General features: G+C 35.9%; 1 protein-coding gene across 2 annotated transcripts in view; it reads right to left on the bottom strand.

The window, feature by feature from the left end:
• Positions 1-8,683: 8,683 nt before the first annotated feature.
• Positions 8,684-15,210, bottom strand: part of FBXL4 (F-box and leucine rich repeat protein 4) — a 70,345-nt gene continuing 63,818 nt past the window's right edge. For both annotated transcript variants that reach the window (XM_068551536.1, XM_068551537.1), the window contains exons 8-9: positions 13,690-14,002; positions 8,684-9,084 (exon numbers count right to left, since the gene is read on the bottom strand). In XM_068551536.1, coding sequence (XP_068407637.1) covers positions 8,921-9,084; positions 13,690-14,002 — 477 coding nt within the window. In that variant the 3' untranslated portion in view covers positions 8,684-8,920. The remainder of the gene's footprint in view (positions 9,085-13,689; positions 14,003-15,210) is intronic.

Here is a 15,210-nt window from a genome sequence, read left to right as displayed (position 1 = left end):
AGTGAAATTCTACTGCCATTCAGTGTTATTAATACTGAATTAAATATTAAAAATATTAAAAATAATCAGATGGTACAGCAGTTCCTTTAGGCATTTCCAATGACTAGACCATGATTCACATTTCACAGGATTTTAGGAAACCAGTAGTAAACACATATTCTAAAAACCTAATATATGAATAAAAATTGAGTTAGAAATTATGGGCCAAAATATAAAGTAATCATGCTCAGAAATATTTTTTTTTAATTCATACCATCAAAGTATTTAGTCAACTTCCTAATCTTCTTAAATAAAGATTAAAAATATTTTTATTAGAAAAAAATTATAATGTATAATCTTTAGCAAATATATTAAAAATTATTGTAGTGAATACCTTTGATAATACAGCATATAATGCTGCTTAGCAGCATTTTCCAAACTGTGCTCTGAGAAACTAAAGTTTCTAAGAAATGTTTACAGGTATTCTGCAGAAAATTGGCAAACACTACAAATCTTCACTCTATCCCACCTTCACAGTGTCCATTAGATATTAAAGGTTCTGAAGTTCAGTAGTAAAGAAACCTAACTTTGTTGAATCCATTGTATCCTATGCTTATTCACCATAAAATTTTCTTTGCATATACCCGTTTTTGAAAATTGCTCTGTGGTTGTTTATATACATTCTGTAACCCCCTGCCGTATCTTTGCCTATCACACAGATGTCAGTACATTTTTGTTGTCAGTATATACTGCTGACTAAATGAATAGACGAATGTGTTTCATCTTGTGTCATTTATTCCATTCTAGCTCACTAAAAGTAGTTTGGGTGTGATGAAGAACTGTGGAACAACTTAGGAGCTTATTGGTAATGAAGGAATTGGCTTCTACAAAAAGCAAATAAGGTACATGACACCTTATAAATAAAAGTAGGAAAACACTGTATCAAACTTCGTTGTGTTTTATTTTATTTTATTATTATTACTATTTTGGCCATACTGCATGGCTGGTGGGACCTTAGTTCCCTGACCCGGGCCCTCAGCGGTGAAAGTGTGGAGCCCTAACCACTGGACCTCCAGGGAATTCCCTGGTTTGTTTTAAATAACAAACTAAACAAACTTTAAGTAAATAAATCTTATTTGGGGTAACTACTGAGAAAGTATAAAGGAAAAGTAAATAACAATGTGAATGCAGTTTACAGTTTAATTGCAGATGCATGTAATTTTAGAGTTTACAACGCACCCGAGCTGATGTCATTTCATAGCATGAGGATGGATTGTTAGTGTTCAGCACATAGATGATGATAGCTTATCTTCCAGGCTTATTTTCGTCTAATTTCGTAGAGGCTGTGACACAAACCTATTTACCCAAACCTTCCATTATATTCAGCAGTGTCCTGAAATGATCCGTTTTGAAAGTGAACTAATGAGATACTCAAGCTTATCTTATTATTCTAAAGTACAGGATAATATGAACAATGAAAATCATTAGACACTGAACAGCATTTTTATACAAATAAAATTTAAAACATCTCAGCCAGTTGTCTGCACAGATTCTCATTTGTAACGGAGCTGTTTTATCTTTGGCATAATTTACTCAATTTATCTGATCATATGACTGCTTTGCTTTAAAATTTTTCCTTAAAAATTTTATAGCTAAGACTGCACTAATTTACTTTACCAAATACATTGATAAAAAATCTTCCTTCCTCTGAAAAATGTCGATTTTGACATAATAGCCTTTTTCCTTTCAAAATCGAATAAACAATTAATGGTATTCATATGCACAAAAATTTAAGCCACAAATTCAGACTCATAGGTAAAAACATTAAATACACTCTGCTCTGCCAAAGGAAATATCTTGGCCTCTATCCACATTCATAAAGCAATATATAAAATATATATAATAAATCATCTCTGATTAATTTATCTCTTCCCTTTTGACTTGTAGCTACAGCTGCCAATCATCACCTCATTTGCTTATTGACATTAATGTACTGCTAAAGAACTAGGCTGCAAGTGTAAAACCATAGCTGCAAGAAGTAGTGTTTTGGCAATAGCTAACATTTTGTTAAGGGTCATTGACGAAATTTTTGGAGTGGCTAAAAAAAGTTCTGAAGTAGCAATATTAAATGTGCAAAATGGGGGGAAACTAACATGCAACATCAATAAAGGTGTGATAAATGGCTTTGAAAATGAAAATTACTCTGTTAGTAATAGGCATCCTTTTATACCTTAAAGTAAAAAATGAAAAGCCCAACATTCATTAATAATGTATCTGGTAACCAAATGTAATTTTTATTGACTCTCCTTGGTTAGTATTATTACGCTTGCAAATATGAGTTTTCAGTCTCTAATTCCTAGGAAACACCAAAAAATAGAAATATTTCTGAAAAGAAATGTTTTTCTTTGCTACATGTTGGTTCAAAATTAATCACTCCGAAGGAGAGGAACAACATTAACTGTCGAAACGTTTTGCTACATGTTGTCTATTTTTAGGGTCTTATTTCAGAGCCATTTAAATTGAGAGGATCCTTTAATTATGCTCCCAGAGTCAGGAACATACCTTTTATCTATTACAAGCCACTGGGAAGATAATTTGTCTTACCAAAATTCTAAGATAATTATAAAAAAATTTAAAAGTCAGTTGACAATGCTAGTAACAATGGGTCATCTGTCTTCAAATTTTAATGGATAGTCTATATATTCTCTCTTATTAAGGGAACCCTTGTACACTGTTGGTAGAAGTATAAATTGGTATGGCCTGTATGAAAAACAGTATGGAAGTTCCTCAAAAAATTAAAAATAGAACTACCATACGATGCAGCAGTCCCATTTCTGGGTATACATCCAAAGGAAATGATACCAGGGTCTCACAGAGTGCACCCCTACATTCATTTCAGCATTATTCACAGATTCACAATAGCCAAGATGGAAACAACCTAGATGTCTGTCAATAGATGAATGGATGAAGGAAATATGGTGTTTGTGCGTTGGTGGGGGGGGGGGAATGTATAAAATGGAATATTATTTATCCTTAAAAAAAAAGGAAATCCTGCAATCTGCAGACAACATGGATGAACCTGGAGGACATTGTGCTAAGTGAAATAAACCAGACAGAAAGAAAAATACTACATGATGCCTGTCCAAACACCTAGGGCTTGTCTCTCATTGGTTCCCCCCCTTCCCCTTCATCCTCCAGACAAATTGCAAACTGTTCGAAACAGGATGTTGAAGGTACGGATTCCCCAAGTGGGGAGATTGTTAGGAAAGAGGCCGGTGGGGAGAACCCGAGCACCAGGAGATGAGGAGATGAGGGGCCTTTTCCAAACTCTTTCCAATCAGACGATGTACCATCCTCTTTGTGTCCCATGCATGTTTCAGCTGTAGGAAGGTTCCCCTGCACCTGGAGTTTGGGGACCCATGCAATCGGGGGCCAGGAAGTATTACTCTAAAGGGGCTGCATTTGCTGACCCATCCTCACCAATTCTCTCAGCCCCACGAGCGTCCAGCCTTAGGTCTCATGCAGCTGTGGGCCTTGTGCGGTCAGTCCACGTTGCATTACAGCCCCTGAACGTATTTTGTAAGTATTTCTCACTCTCTCACTGTCTTTGTATTTCTTTTTTATAATTTACTTTATAATGGTGTATAGCTGATTTTCAATGCTGTGTTTCTTGCTGCCGTACATCCACTTGATTCACTTCCAGAGAGACATCAATAAATTTTTTTTCGGATAAAAAAAAAGAAAAATACCACATGATTTCACTTATATGTGGAATCTAAAATAGTCAAATTCATAGAAGCAGAGAGTATAATGGTGGTTACCAGGGACTTGGGAGGGAGAAATGGGGAGAGGCTGGTCAAAAGGTACCAAGTTTCAGTTATGCATGATGAATAAGTTCTGGTGATCTATTGTACAACAATATGACTAGAGTTAACAATACTTGTCACTTGAAATGTGCTAAGAGGGTAGATCTTAATGTCACCACCCAAAAAAAGTGTTAACTATCCGAATAGACAGATAGGTTAATTAGTTTGGATGTGATTTTTTTTTTCACAATGTATATGTATATCGAATTATCAATTGAATAACTGTATACCTTAAATATATACAATTCTAAATTGTCAAATATACCTCAATAAAAAAGGAAAAAATCCAAAATTCTTGTTATGGTAAAAAAGTTTTGTTTTCTCTGAGTCAGTAAAATACTGTCCTTAATTTTAAAATCTAAATGGTAAAATGAGAAAGATTATAAGCTGAGGACAGGTTTGAATGTGGTTTATAAAATTAGGAATGGGCAAACCTGGGTTAACTAACTGATCTGAGAATCTCCTCAGAGGTCGCACATTCGGACCACAAGCCAAATCCAGACTGCAACTTAAAAATGGTTTTTACATTTTCTAACGGCTAATAATAAATAAATCAAAAGAATATTTTGTGACACATGAAAATCACATGAAATTCAACTTTCAGTGTCCAGAAATAGAGTTTTATGGGTACGTGCCTACATGTATTCACTCATTTGTCTATGGTGCCTTCCACATTACAATGGCAGAGTTGAGCGGTAGCAGCAGAGACCTAGGCAGTGCTCTCATCATTTTGCACTACTGCTCAGCACGTTACAAACTGTAGTGATAGTTATTACTACCAACATTTTGAATGCCACACATACTGTCATTCCACAATATTTCAAAATTTTTTATTACCGGTGCATACCGATAACGTCGGAACAACAAAAAAGGAGACTTCAAGCGTCATGTGTTTAAGGCACGGAGGAGTATGGATTGTTATCGAATTAGATGGCAAAGCATTGTGTCTAAAATGCAAAGACCCTGTAGCTGCTCTGAAAGAATATTATACACGGTGGAATTACCACACTAAGCGCTCACCACAATATTTTCAATTCATAGGAATGCAGTGGCCAGAAAAGTTAGAAAATTTAAAACAAGTTATCTCATCACAGCAGAATTTCTTTACAAAAATTAAAAAATGCAAATAAAGCTGCAGCCAAAGTAAGTTTCTGAGTGGCTCATTTGTTAGCCAAGCAAGGAAAGCCATTTACCAATGGTGAGTTAATTAAATTGTTTTTGATTCGTCAGCTAAAGAAATGTGTCCAAAGTAAACTTGCTAAAGACTATTAAATTAGCCTTTTGGCAAGAACAGTTGCTCAAAGAATCGAGAACATTGAGAACAACATCATTAGTCAATAAAAAACCAAGGCAAATGATTCTGCGTTGTTCTCCTTGGCTCTTGACGTGTCAAAAGATGTTACCGATACTGCCTGGTTATTGTGATTTATTTGATGAGTCAATGCCGAGGTTGAAGTGACTGAAGAGTTGGTTTCTATGAGTCGTCTGCATAGGACAATTACGGACAAGAATATTTTCTAAGAAGTTAAGAAAACATGAGTTCAGTATGATCTGAGGTAGAATCTGCTAAGTTGTGTTACAACTTGTGGTGGTAAAAATATGTGTGGGGTAAACAAGGGCTTAGTTGGTCAAATTTACGAAGTTTGTGAAAATGCAATGTTTAAAACCTATGGTTATTTACTGTATTATTCATCTGCAGGTACTCTGTGGAATATGTATGATTCAGTCTTATGTTACTGAGCTAGCAGTGTCAATGGGGAACTGCATCTTACCGTCATCAGCTGTTATTTTTTCATCAGATATAGAAGCTGAATATCCTGATTTGTCCTCCCACACAACAGTCTGTTGGCTAAGCAGTGGTAGCTTTATTGTGAGTTTCTGAGATCAGAGCTGATATTGAGATTTTTCTGAAACAGAAGAAATGCACTCAACCAGTATTACAGAATACTGAATGGCTTTGTAATTTAGCTTCTGTTGCAGCCTTGATAATGTTTTGTAATGAATGCAACCAAAAACTGAAACAGTGCACAACGGTGAGAATAGCTACTCCCACTGTAGGTGGGAGTCACTGGGATTCAGGGAAAAGCTTCCGACTCAAGGAGAGCTGTAGGGCGGTGCTTCTCAAAGGGTGGCCCTCAGACCAGCAGCATAAGCATCACCTGACTACCGTGAGAAATGCAAATTCTACTGAATCAGAAGCTCTGGAGGTGAAGCCAGCAAAACAGTGCTTAGATGTGAAACAGACTACAGGAAAGTAATTTTGATGACAACTAACACTGCTTGAATCATGAAGTCATGTCAAGCTGCTTTATATACTTCCTGTGCTATCAAAGGTAAGATAAGCAGCAGGAGCTCTATTCTCACATGAATTGGCAGCAGATATGCTTTCTGAGCTCAAAGGATATGTCCAGCAGCGTTTTCTGGACCTCAGTGCAAGTGTAAAGGAAACACCCATTTGTCAAAATCCATTCAATTATGCAATTGAGGAGCTTCCACCTAACCTTCAATCAGGAAGTGAGTCGGGAAGTGAGTAATCTGCAATGTAATAACATTCTAAAAGAAAAATATCAAGAGAAGAAAGAACCTAATGGAATTCTTTCAATGCCTTCCAAGTGATAAATATGCTCCATGAAAATCATTTTCTCGTGGATTAATTGTATTTGGCAATACTTATCTGTATGAAAGATATTTCCAAAAACAAAATATGTAAAATCTTACTATAGATCAACGTTAACAGAAGAATACATACAATCAATTTTGATGACAGGAAATATTAACATTAAATCCCAATTAAGTGAAATGTTATCCTCCCCCAAAGTATTTCTTTCTTCTTCTTAGTAGAACTGTAATACAAAAAACTGTTCTCAATTATTCTTATGTTTTGAATTCTGTCAATAAACATTTTGTGGAAATTCATTTTCTCTTTAGTTACATAAGTACTTACATAATAATCTCCATTTTGCCTCTTAGCCCACAAAGCCTAAAATATTTACTATCTGGCCCTCTACAGAAAATTTTTGCTGACCTCTGCTCTAGAACCAGACACTACCTGGACACTTTTAAAAGCGTGGATTGAATGCACCGTCTCTAAAGCTGGATGGCTTGAGTCTGTATGCTGCTGGCTCTGCCACTAGCAGCCATGGGATCATGAGTAAGTTCTTCAATCTTTCTCTGCCTCATCTGTAAATGGGAGTAAGCAATGGTATCTATTTTACAGGGTTGTTAAGAGGACTAAGTGAGTTAGTAAATGCAAAACACAGGAAAGGGTGCCCGGCACAAAGTAAGCATTAACTCAGTGGCAGCTGTTAGCTTAAGATAAAAGCACTGCTTCACCCAGTTGGTAGTCCAATTATAAATCTCATCCTCCTAAAAGGTCCACTGAATAAAACATTTAAGATGTTTACATACATTCCTGGGTGAAAAGGAAATCCAAATGCGTGAAGCTAATAACAGAGGATAACCAAGCCCTTTTCCAACTGCCCTTTGCTTCTGCCATCAAATAGAAGACATTGTGGGGCATACCAACAAGACAGCAGCTCTCATACAATGGTTTCTTACGTGGAGGAGATTGGATTACTCTTTTAATATTTTAAATGTCACATATTACATTCTTTATATTCTATAAAAGAATAAACACAGTGCTACTAGTAATTTATAACATTTATAATTTTAAAATTTGACATATGGCTTAATTCAATAATATATTCTTATTCATTCAGTAACTATTTACTGAATGTCTACTATTTTCCGTATGTATAAATCCACTAGCTTTACTTTGGGGGTAAAATGCTTTCATAAGTGTACTATTGAGAGTATCCTCAAAACTTTCCTAGAGATATATATTAACTGTGCTAATTTTTAAACTAAATATGCTTTTTCTTAAATGACTACATCTTATAGCAAGAAATTCTAGAGTAGTGCTGTCCAATATGATAACCACTAGCTTCAGGTAACTACCGAATACTTGAAATGTGGCTAGTACAACTGAGGGATGGAATTTTTAATTAAATTTAAGTTAACTAAAATTAAATAAAATAGCCACATGTGGCTAGTGGCTGCTGTATTGGACAGCAGAGTTCTATGGGATCACTCTAGGATGTGTGGATATTGGAAATAAACATTTTGCCCTGTGCGGGAAAATAAATTTTGTTACACTATATATTTAGCATTAGTTTGCTATTCGAAACAGCCCTGCTTTTTCATTCCACAAAATATTTTCTGTCTACTTTCTTAGCAGCAGAACTAAATCAATTTACTATTTAACAAAACAATGTTTGTTTGTTTTCTCCACTGTTGCTGATTTCTAATTATTTAAGGTGCTGGGGCACAGGAAAAAAAATAAAATAAAATCCACATATAATTCAGAAGTCTTAAACCTTTCCCTCTGGCAAATTTTTAAGGTATCTGCTGAACAGTTGGAAAACTATTTCGTTTAATAGTTTACCTCTTGTTCTTGATTATGCCCTTATTTTACTACTGATATTATCCAGTAGTAAAATAGATAAATATATCAGAAGAAAACTGGAAAAACTGAAAACTTTCAAGTTGAAGAATTAGTATATCAACGTAAAAAATAATCTTAACAGATAAAAAGTAAGATTCTTTCTCCAACCAACTCTGACAATTTTGTACGTACCAAACGAAATACTGGCCAGGTCATAAGGCTTATTATTAATAAGGCATCTTTACATGGCAGTGTGAAAAATTCACTTTATTTTTGCATAAATATCATGATACTTTATTGTTCAAAGTGCTCCTTTCAAAATAAGTTAAAATGTTTCCATATTACTCTTTTATTAAACATGTAGTTATTGACTAAAGCATAATATCACTGATTAACATAAGACAAAAATAATATGAGCCACTCATATATTCTTGAAAGAAAGTGCTTACAATATTCTACGAAAACATTTGTTTACATCACTGATTTAATGATTTAATGGACAGTTCCATATTTTTCTTTAAAATCCACAAATGTCTTAAGATATTCCCACCATTATAAAAACTAAACAAAACCAACCCCAAAACAAAACCCTACAAAAGCACATTAATTTTATTATAAGACATAAATGAAGTCACTGAGTAAAGCTCTTTTTTATAAACACTTTTGGAAAGCTCACATTGAGTTCTAGCACAGCTCTATTATCAATCTGTGAACAGAAGGACACATCAAGTAAGGAAAGATCTTTACAAGATTCCAGGAGTTTTCTTAAGGATGCTGGACTTACCATTCTTGTTCCTGTTTTAAAAAAACCAAACAAAATATTATATAACATTTATATAATATCCCGATAAAAAGTCCCTTTTTATTATTTAAAATACACTTAAAATGGACTTTTACAAATTAAAAACATTTCTTAAAACAAGACTTCATATTGAAATAGTCCTGTTAAAAAAAAATAAAATTTCCCAGCCAAATTGGTATCTAGGACCTGAATTTTGTCAATCTCTACCCATTCTATCTTCATTCCTACCTCCTACCCTTTCCAATCAGCTCCTCCAGACTTTCCTATTTCTGTTCACCCCAGTTCAAAACTGTTTGCACATCTCATTTTCCTGAACCCATGGGTCAAATCAGGCAGCAATACTTAATGATTCAACCTCTAATTCCATGCAGTGCAATTACTGAGCAACTACCCTGTAGAAACTTCTGTTTCAGGCACTGGAGATACAAAGATGAGTAAGACACGTGTCTGCCTTAAAGAACTCATCGACTAGAGTTGAAAGCAAATAACTACAACACAATTCGATAAGTTTTACAGTAAGTGGTAGGTATAAAATGGCATTACTGGAAGACAAATGATGGATGATGAGTACTATTTAGCCCATGTTAAATCTGAAGTGATTATGGGATATTCAGATGGGTTATAAATCATATAAATTATGTAAAGCACCTGATGCATGGCAGGCACTCAATAAGTACCAAATATCACTAGGCTCTAAGATGTCATCTGTTGTAACTATAGCTTTTCTAGGGAGAAAAAAAATCATCACAATCGTATTACATATACATACCTGGGATGGGGATTAAAGGTTCTGAAACACTAGTCTATGCCTTTTTCTCCGAGAAATCCTTTCTCCGCCCCTCCCCGCCATGAGAAGGAAGAAGTAACTATACTTCTACCAGAAGCTGTAACTATACTGCTACCCTGGCTGCGACTGGCCCCATGATAAACCAATGCAGATTCTCCTGGGAATTTAGAATTGGGAGTCAGTAAAGCCTCCAGTGCCCATTTGATCTCTTGAACTAAAGACATGGAAAACTGGGTCAGGGCTGCTATATTTAGCCATGTGTACCCAGAGGAACAGAGATGGCCAGCATGACAAGAAAAGAACAAAGCGAAACCAAAGGGAGAAGCAGACACAAACGTCTCTGTAAGTGTACAGCGGCAGAGGGTGTGGGTTAGGGACAGGGGCCTGAGTATGCAGGATAGAAGAAGGAACGAAAAAGAGAAAAAGCTTCTTCGCCTTTTGATGGTTTTCCAGTCTCTCCTGAGGTCTGACCATACCCAGCTTCTACCCATGGGATCTGAGATGGACACCTGTATCTTCATAATAATCGTCTTTTTCATATGCTTAAGTTATCTTGAGGGGGTTTCTATTATATAAGATCAGAGAACCTCACCTAAGCCATTTGGCTCTGTGGAGCTTTTCACCTAGGGCTGTGACTTTTTTCTATTTGCCAGTCTTGGTCATTAGAATCTGAGTTTCCTGATAAATTAGGAGTTTCTAAAGCCTAAGAGAATGCCAGGGAAGGAAGTCAGAGATTGAACATTTAACTGGGCTAGGGTCACCTGTCCTATGTTTCCAGGGTACTGTGTGCTGTTGTTTTGTTATCCACTTAGGACACAATTCTGTTTTCAGTCAGCTTGCTCCTTCAGGGTACTGAATATCTCCAGTGTTTAAAATAATGCCAAACACAGTATATGCTCAATAAGTGTGTAATGAATGAAAAAATGAAGGAATGGTGGTTAACTGCCCAACGCCATCACCCTGGTGTAGACCCTCGTGAGATGGATTATTGAAGCTAATCTCTTTGATTTTGATTTCTTCCTTCTCCAATTCACCTACTACTCATTTCCAGATAAGTATTCCTAAAACACAGCTCTAAATACATCACTCATATCCTTAATTAAAACCCAGTAAAAGCTCTTGTTTAATTTTGTGCATACGCCTCATCCTGGTGTTCAAAACTCTCCATGATACCCTCCATTATACCAACATTCTAGATCAAATTAGACTGCCTATTCTCCAAAGATATTCTGTACTTTTAACTCCTTTGCTTTTGCTTCATGCTATTCATTCTGCCTAAAATGCCCTTCTCCCCCAATTTCCTGCTCACTTTTTAAGGATACCTTTCAAATATCTATTAGCCTTTTAAATTAGGCTTTTCCTTATTTCTCTGATCATATATATACTCTTTTCTTTGAGCCCCATCAAAGTGGACTTGCTTCTGGCTTGCACTACAGTTATTTATATGCTTGTTTTATTCCTTCTTGCTAGGTTTTCAACTCCTGAAGACAGGGACTGTGTCTTATTCAGCTTTGTACTGATCGATAAGTACGTTAAGTATGACGAAGATATGCCACTTAACATTCATATGTGCTAATCACAAAATGACAAAATAATGAATATCAGCATGGTTTAACTAAGAATCCTTTTTTTCAAAAAAAAATAAGGATTCTAACACTAAACGATGAAAGGAAACCAAAAAACAACAATAAAAGTAAAGAAAATATACCACAGTGGTTAGAAGCATAGACTCTGGTTCAAGTCCAGATTCCTTACTAGTTATGAGCCCTGGGCAAATCACTTAACCTATTTCCACCCGTTTCCTCCTCTGTGGCTAATAATAAGATCTACCTCATAAGGTTGTTGTGATGATTAAATCAGTTAATATATGCTCAGAACAGTATAAAGCACATAGCCATGTTGTTGTTAACAATATTAATTTACTGACTACTAGTGATATTACTTTTTACTGTGCTCTTTATATTTGAAATAAGATGTTCCAATATATTCGCATGACGGTCATCTTGCATCGGTAATTAGATTTGACATAATAAATAATGATATTGCCTTGCTCTTATGCTCATGAAAGTCACAAATGTCTTCAAAAAGAAGTCATTATACTTCGTACCTGCTTTTCTTTTATGTCTCTGTTAAGTAATTCATACATTTACAGACCAAACTTAGGCCACCTGACAACGGAACCCACTGTTCATCACAACTGTGCTTTTGTTTTGGGATCAGTGTTACCGACTTCTTTGGTAGCATCTCTTTCAGGTACTGGCTACTCTCCATCTCTAGTGTATGTTTTTTGGGTTTATTTGAGGGTTTTTTGGAGGGAGAATTGTAAACTAGATTTTAAACAACAAAGGCACCATCCTCTGAAGTGAAGCCTGACGCAATTAGTGATCATTTTAAAAGGCCCTTGACTGCCTTTCCTCATTGTCCCTGTGAATTCACAACTTTTTCTTGAACGTTTCAAAATAATTACCTTATTTTAAAAAGTCTAGGCTAATTCAAGGGGGAAGGTAGATAGGCAGGCAAAGAAACAAGCAAGGTAAGTGGTATGGTGCTTTGAAAAGACAGTACTGACTGTGGAGACAAAACCCTTGTACGTGAACTCTTGCTCTGCCACATATTAACTGCTGGCTCCAGTATCCTCATCTATGAAAAGACAATGATACCCAGCTTCCTGAGCTATGAAGATTAAGGAGAATATAACACAGATGAAGTATCTAGCCTAAAGTGTGCATATAATAGGCAAGAATTTCTCCCTAAGGTTTTTTTTTTAGCCAACTGTTTTTACTGATTTTTTTAAATTTTATTTATTTTTATTGAAGTACAGTTGATTTACAATATTGTGTTAGTTTCAGGTGTATGGCACAGTGATTCAGTAATTTTTGCAGATTATATTCCATTATAGGTTATTATAAGATACTTGATATAATTCCAGTGTATATATCCTTGTTGCTTATCAATTTTATATACAGTAGTTTGTATCTGTTAATCCCATATGCTTAATTTTCCCTTCCTAAATTTTTAAGCAAGAATTTCTGCCTACAAGGAACTTGAATAAGTAACATGCAACTATATAAGCAACATCTACAAATGTACCATAAGCCTGGGCTGTGGAGAGATTTTAACTGAAACTACAAACGTAAGTGTTGAAAATCTTCAGGTTTCCCTTTGGTTGAATGTTGAATAAACAGGAAAGGATATAATTAGCACTTCAAGGACTAATCTATTAGTATTAATAGATTACTAGAAACACAGTGCAAGTGCTATTTGGGTTCACCACTGTGTGGGCAATTATAACCGTGGCATTGCTAGCACTTCTGGCCAATGTCAGAAGTAACAAAATATCACAGGGTTTCTGGCTGTAAATTGCAAAAAACACACAAGGAATCCCAGCACTGGGAAGGATTTTCAATAGCTCTGCCTTAGGGTAGAACTATTCCTAAAAACTAGAATCATCAGGGATGGAAATCTCACAATATTCCTTAATCAAGAATTTAACATCAAGAAGCCATATGTGTGCGTGTGTCTTGAATTCATTATACAAACGGATTAATTTCTTATCTGTCAATAATAATAGAGAACACAGCTCACACAGATTCTCACTCTTCTTACTACACCAAGAATTATGGTTATTTAGAGCTTTCTGATAGGTTCAACTATAAAATTCTGTTACTACCCTCACTCTTTTACTTATATACAGTTATAATTATCAGGACAACATTTTTATTGTATCCAAGAATTTTTTTCTCCCTATAAAAAGTCTGAGGTTAGTTTTTATGTCAAGGCTTTAAAAGAAATTTACAGATTGTATCCTTACCTAATATGTCCAGTTGGCGTAATCTGGTACAATTACATGCTAGTTCTTCAATGTCTGTGTCACACACAGACCTGTTAGCTGTTAGAAAGAGTTTCTGCAAGTTTGGAAGCTGGCGTGCCAGTTTGGCAAAGCAGCCGGTGCTGCTCTGTAGAGTAGGGCACCAGCCGAGGTCAAGTTCCTCCAGAAGTGGACACCCAGAAGCCAGCTCTGCTATCCCGTTCTCAGTAATGTTCTTACATCTCCACAGATCCAGAGTCCGGAGTTGTTTACACTTGGCTCCTATCATGCTAGCTATCACGTCATAGTCTTCAATCTGGAAACCAAATAATTTCAATCTTTCCCACATTATGCTCAGAAATACAAAACTGTTTTGAGCATGTTAAAGCATTCTTAATCATCTCCTGTTGTTTGCTTCTGTGCAAACATACCCACATCGTCGTTAACACAGATCTGCCCACTCATCTCACAGATCTGCCACGGTTTGGTTAAACAGCGAGAGTAATCACTTACTTAAAAATCCATTTAACAGAATTCCAGACAGAGGACGTTCATGAATTAAATCCCAAAGCAGTCTGAAATCCTCAGTCCCTCTTAAAGAATCTGAGGATTATGTATTGTCCTTGTATGCCTCCCATTTTGACCGTGCTGTTGCTACTTTGATATATGTAAGATCTCCCTGATAAAGGTATGCACTTTGCTAGGCTCTAAAATAGTAGGTGAATATGCTGATGGTACTAATAAGGATACTAGCTTTGGGTTAAATGAAGCATTTGGGGACTGAAAATGAAACCTGAAAAATAATTTAGACTGTGATAAGTTAGCTGCTGTCAGTTATTGGAGGTGTCCAATGATTTACGTCATGATCGTGGGATAAGCTTCCACTAGTCAAGAATTATACATTTCAGTTCATGGGCTTTGAATGTTTTAATAGTGTTTCTTTAAACAGATTCTTTTAGGAGTTTCATTTGATTTTGTTATAATCAGGTATCAGCATTATCACCAGAAGTCAAAGGAAACAAAACAGCAAACATTTCCAATGATTACTTCCTTTTGTTCATTTGTTTATTCATATTTTCATCTACGACGTGCCAGCATCACTCCAGATACTAGGAGCAACAGTGAATCAAAAAAAAAAGACTGTGTTCATATTTCTTGGAAAGACATACAGACAAATAAATGAGCAAAATAAATTCAGAGAGTGATAAGTAAAACAATAAAACAGGGTGACATGAGAGCGATCAGAGTGGCAGAGGTTGAGGGAGGGAGTGGTGGCTGCCGGGATCTCCGGGAATGAGTGTGGCTCATTCAAGAACAGAAATATGATGGGTACACGGCCCAAGGGAAGTGAGAGAGAGGGCAGGCTGTGAAGCCAGAGAGCTACGCAGGGGCCAGGCCATCAGGCCGTGAAGGGCTTTGAATTTTTATTTTAACTATAAGGAGATCAATGGAGGGTTTGAAAAAAATATGATTCATATTAAAACAAAAACCCCTCCGGACTCTAGAGGATGGTCTAAGGTGGGT

This window comes from Eschrichtius robustus, chromosome 9 (genome assembly GCF_028021215.1).
Source record: "Eschrichtius robustus isolate mEscRob2 chromosome 9, mEscRob2.pri, whole genome shotgun sequence".
NCBI classification, from domain to species: domain Eukaryota; kingdom Metazoa; phylum Chordata; class Mammalia; order Artiodactyla; family Eschrichtiidae; genus Eschrichtius; species Eschrichtius robustus.
The sequence above is the reverse complement of the archived record's forward strand: the minus strand, read 5'-3'. Positions and strand labels throughout refer to the sequence as shown.